Source organism: Cryptomeria japonica, chromosome 8 (genome assembly GCF_030272615.1).
Source record: "Cryptomeria japonica chromosome 8, Sugi_1.0, whole genome shotgun sequence".
Taxonomy (NCBI): domain Eukaryota; kingdom Viridiplantae; phylum Streptophyta; class Pinopsida; order Cupressales; family Cupressaceae; genus Cryptomeria; species Cryptomeria japonica.
The window spans coordinates 635,566,858-635,571,683 of NC_081412.1; the positions used below are offsets into that span (position 1 = coordinate 635,566,858).

The window sequence follows — 4,826 nt, forward strand, 5'->3', positions numbered from 1 at the left end:
ACTTTGAGTTTATGGTTATGCCATTTGGACTAACCAATGCACCCGATACATTTCAGAGTTGTATGAACCAGGTATTCAGGGAGCAGTTGAGGAGATTTGTCTTGATCTTCTTTGATGACATCTTGGTCTTCAGTAAGACCTGGGAGGAACATTCACAGCATTTGGAGGAGGTATTATCTATCCTAAAGAGAGAGTCTTTATATGCCAAGGAGTCTAAGTGTGAGTTTGGTATGACAGAATTACCATACCTTGGGCATATTATTAGTGCAGATGGAGTTCGAGTAGACCCTGAAAAGATTAGAGCTATAGTAGATTGGCCTACTCCCACGAACCTCACACAACTTAAGGGGTTCTTTGGTTTATGCGGGTTTTACAGGAGGTTTGTTAAGGGGTTTTCATAGACTGCAGCACCTTTGACAGACCTCACTAAAAAGGGAGCCTTCGTATGGACAGAAGCAGCGCAGCGATGTTTTGACCACTTCAAACAAGTGATGTCATCTTGTCCGGTTTTAGCTCTACCAGATTTTACGAAGCCATTTGAACTTCAGTGTGATGCTTCAGGTGATGGGATAGGGGTAGTATTGATGTAGGAGAAACATCCCATTGCATTCGAGAGTAGGAAGCTCCGAGGTGTTGAGAGGAGCTATTCTATCTATGACAGGGAGATGTTGGCCATAATGCATGCATTGGCCAAATTCTAATCATACTTAGTAGGTGGACGGTTTGTGATCAAAACTAATCACAATAGCATAAAATATTTCATGAGCCAGCATGATCTTAATGACCGGCAACAGAAATGGGTTACTAAATTGCAGGCTTATGACTTTGACATAGAGTTTGTCAAAGGTAAGAAAAACGTGGTGGCTGATGCCTTATCTCGAAGACCTCACTTATGTGCTCTGGTAGAGATTTCAGGAGATTGGAGAGATCAGATTATAGCAGAGTATGTCGGAGATGCTTGGGCTTCTGGATTGATTTCAGGTACTATACAGGATGATCGCTATGAGGTGATAGATGGATTGATCAGAGTTCAGGACAGGGTTTATTTGATTCCGTCATCACATTTGAGAGAGGTGATACTAAAGGCATTTCATGATGCACCTATAGCTGGGCATCCGGGGATCTTCAAGACCTACAGGCAGATCCAAGAGCAGTTCTCATGGAGAGGGCTCAAGGATGATGTTCAGAGGTATGTCAGGGAGTGTGCGGTTTGTCAACAGAATAAGGGAGAGCACACATTTCCTGTAGGTTTATTATAGCCCTTGCCTATTCCTGATAGGAAATGGGAAAGTATTTCGATGGACTTCATCACTGGGTTACCACGAGTGCAGGGAAGGGATTGCATCTATGTGGTGGTGGACCACTTGATGAAGTTCGCTCACTTCTTTGCTATTCCGTCCATTTACACAGTAGCACAGGTGGCAGATCTTTTCTTTAGAGAGATATTCAGGTTATATGGGTTGCCCAGATTCATTGTCAGTGATCGGGATAGTAAGTTTATGAGTGTTTTTTGGCAGGAGTTGTTTAGGTTGTGTGGTACAGATCTTACACCTAGCACTAGTTATCATCCGCAGATAGATGGGCAAACAGAGATTGTGAATAAATGGGTGGAGGGATATTTGAGGAACTATGTAACTGCACAACAAAAAGCTTGGGTCAGATGGTTGCATATGGGAGAGTATTGTTATAACACCACTTATCATATGTCCATCAGGATGACTCCTTTCATGGCACTCTATGGTTATGATGCACCTAGCTTCATGGATTTAGTTTTGGGGGATAGCAGAGTGCCCAAAGCCAAAAACTTATTGCAGGATAGTCAGGACATCCTGAAAGTGCTCAAGGAGAATGTATAGCAGGCCCAGAATCAACTAAAATTGTACGCTGATCAGCACCGAATAGAGCATAGTTTCGAGGGAGGGGATATGGTTTACTTGAGGCTACAACCATATAGACAGTTATCACTCAAGAAGAGCGGAGCTGAAAAGTTGAAGCCTAGATTTTATGGTCCCTACAGGGTGATTTGAAGAGTGGGCGAAGTCGCCTATGAGCTTGAGCTTCCAGAGGGTAGTCGGGTGCACAATGTATTTCATGTGTCTAGGCTTAAGAAAGCTATTGGTCAGAGTGTAGTACCTTCTGCAGATTTACCTCCTTTGGATGAGGACGAGAAGCTCGTGTTAGTACCTGAGGCTATTCTGGACACTAGAGAGAGGAAACTCAGAAACAGGATAGTGAAGGAGTATTTGGTCAGATGGAGAGACCTACCGGAGGAAGATGCTACATGGGAGAATGAGCAGGTGATACAGCAAGCTGGACTGAGATTGCTTGAGGACAAGCAATTTCAAGGGGGGCGGACTGTAATGTCCCCGCTCTAGCAGATTGACCAAGTATATGTGCGTTAGCCTAGCTCTACATGGTCCCGAGGGCTAACGAAGGGTTTAAAGGGATCGTGGAGTGTTTTGGCCTAGTCATTTCCGGTTTGGGCCAAAACGAAGTTGATTTACTTAGTTTCAGGCATACTTACTATTTTTAGTAAGTCAGCAGGACACAAGAGGGGCTAGTTTTGGTGATTGGATTTGATACTCCTTGGCGAGAGCTTTTCGACGAGCTATCACTCACGCTATTCGGAGTCCGATTGCTAATATATTTTAATGCCTGAAGTGTTATTAAAGTAACATTCAATTTAATTGTAAAATATTAAAGTGTTACTTTAATATTTATTTTATGGAGATATGTGTAAATCAAAGGGGCAACCAAGGGAGACATAAGTGAATATTTTAATATGTCTTATATAGAACATGTTTTATCCCACATTGCTTGAGTGAGTTGGGTCGCCCCTTGGAGAAAGAATAAAAGGGAGCTTTTGTGGCTTCATTGGGTATGTGGAATATGAGAAGAATTTGGTGTGTGAGTGGCAGATCCGTTCTTGGCATTAGAGGACATCTATCCTCTCTTGTGACATTCTAGACGTCATTCCCTTGGGGTTTGGCCTTTGGAATCCTTTGCTATCAGCTTCATTTACAGGCAGATTGGGTGCTTTTCCAGCTACAAGCAGCAGCATTATTTGGTTGCATCTCTAGCTACAGGCCGCGACACTATTCACGTGGGTACTATTCATGTGACACTATTCACGTAGGTACTATTCACGTGACACTATTCACGTGGGTACTATTCACATGGCACTATTCACGTAGGTACTATTCACTTGGCACTATTCACGTGGCACTATTCACATGGCACTATTCATGCAGCACTATTCATGTTACTGTAGCAGCAGAATTAGAAACTTTGGTTGGAACATTATTTAAAAATGCTGGAGTATTTAGTGAGTTGAAAATAACCTGCTATGTATTTGATTTTTGTTAATTCTGGAAATAATATTATAACAGCAGTAGTTCAATTTCCAGCTTGCCTATTATTGTAAATTCTTTTTAGTTCATGTTATGTGGTTTCATACCTGTGCAAAGACTTAAAAACAAAAAACAAAAACATGGAAACATTAAACGGAGGAATAAGGAGTTGGCTGCAAACTGTTTGACTAATTTCCTATCAGCAGTGGGGTTAGTTTTTGGGCATTCTAGGGTGCCCATTACAGACATGCTGAGTTGTTGAAGGTTGGGGAGACTGCCAATAGCTTCACCCCACTCTTTGCCTGCAGAGATATTCACTGCAGCAAGAGAGAGGTATTCCAAGCTCACCAGATTTGATAAGCTTTCCAAACTCACATAAAATTCGCTTACAGAACCCAGTGAGGATTCATTTACATTTCCAGCAAATGACAAGTCAAGAAAAGTGAGACTCTTCAACTGTCGATTATGGGGAAGACTGAATTTACCCTTGAAGAGGTTGTGACTAAGATCGAGGTGCTCCAACTGTACAAGTTGGAACAGCGATGAACTGATGTTACCTTCCAAATTATATCCACTCAAATCCAGTCCAGAAACGTGGCCTGTGTGGAGGTTACAACTGACTCCTCTCCACGTGCAGCAATTGAATCCGTGCCAGGAACTTAGAGTGTTATAGTCGTCTACAATGGCTACCTTGAAATCCAGGAGAAGATTTCTCTCACGGAAGGGGCATGCAATTGCAGGGGAAGTGAAGCAGCATAATATTGTTATGATTGCAAATGCAACTCTGCCACATGAAAACATAGCTTCCATGTTTGCGGACACTAAAATTCTTATTATCTTAACTTTGAAAGAAAAGATGTGATTAGAAATCAGGTGAAAAGAATGATGAATATATCCACACAATTGTGTGTAGAGTGTCGCGCTTGCAAAGAAAGTGTCACATCCACACTAACATTTTTGTCATTATTTGTGTATTTCTCAATGGGTGGAAAAATCATGCGATGGAAAAGCACAACAAATTTGTCGGTTCTTGAGCGATAATGCAAATAGAATGTGATGGCTAACGTATAAAACAAGAAAATGCCGTGTCATTTCCCTATTGACCAAGAATTTTTCATTCCAATTATTTCCAACATTGGCCAAGAATTTATAATGAGTTAAATTCCGTACATTTCCTTTCCACAAATATTCGTGTCGACCACGAAAACACAGATCAGATCATACCCCACACAAAAAATAGAATTTTCTGTTTGGAACATACATAAAAAATACAAGAATAATAAAGAAATCAAAGGGCACAACTAAATTTCCGGGGCTTATATTTTGTCCAGTAAAGCATTTTTATTTTAATTTTATGATGAACATGTACATAATTTATAAATTTACATCTATAACATAAGAAAAGATATTTTGACATAAGAAAAATAGGAAAGATAGGAGGAAATACAAACATTTATATGAGAGTGTACTATGTAC

General features: G+C 40.8%; 1 protein-coding gene across 1 annotated transcript; it reads right to left on the reverse strand.

Moving 5' to 3' along the window:
• Positions 1-1,839: 1,839 nt before the first annotated feature.
• On the reverse strand, positions 1,840-4,160 carry LOC131857877 (receptor-like protein CLAVATA2). Its single transcript, XM_059210651.1, has 2 exons — positions 3,626-4,160; positions 1,840-1,940 (listed from the first exon to the last, which is right to left on the reverse strand). Exons 1-2 carry the CDS (start codon positions 4,158-4,160, stop codon positions 1,840-1,842), a joined length of 636 nt encoding a protein of 211 aa, XP_059066634.1.
• Positions 4,161-4,826: the final 666 nt, after the last annotated feature.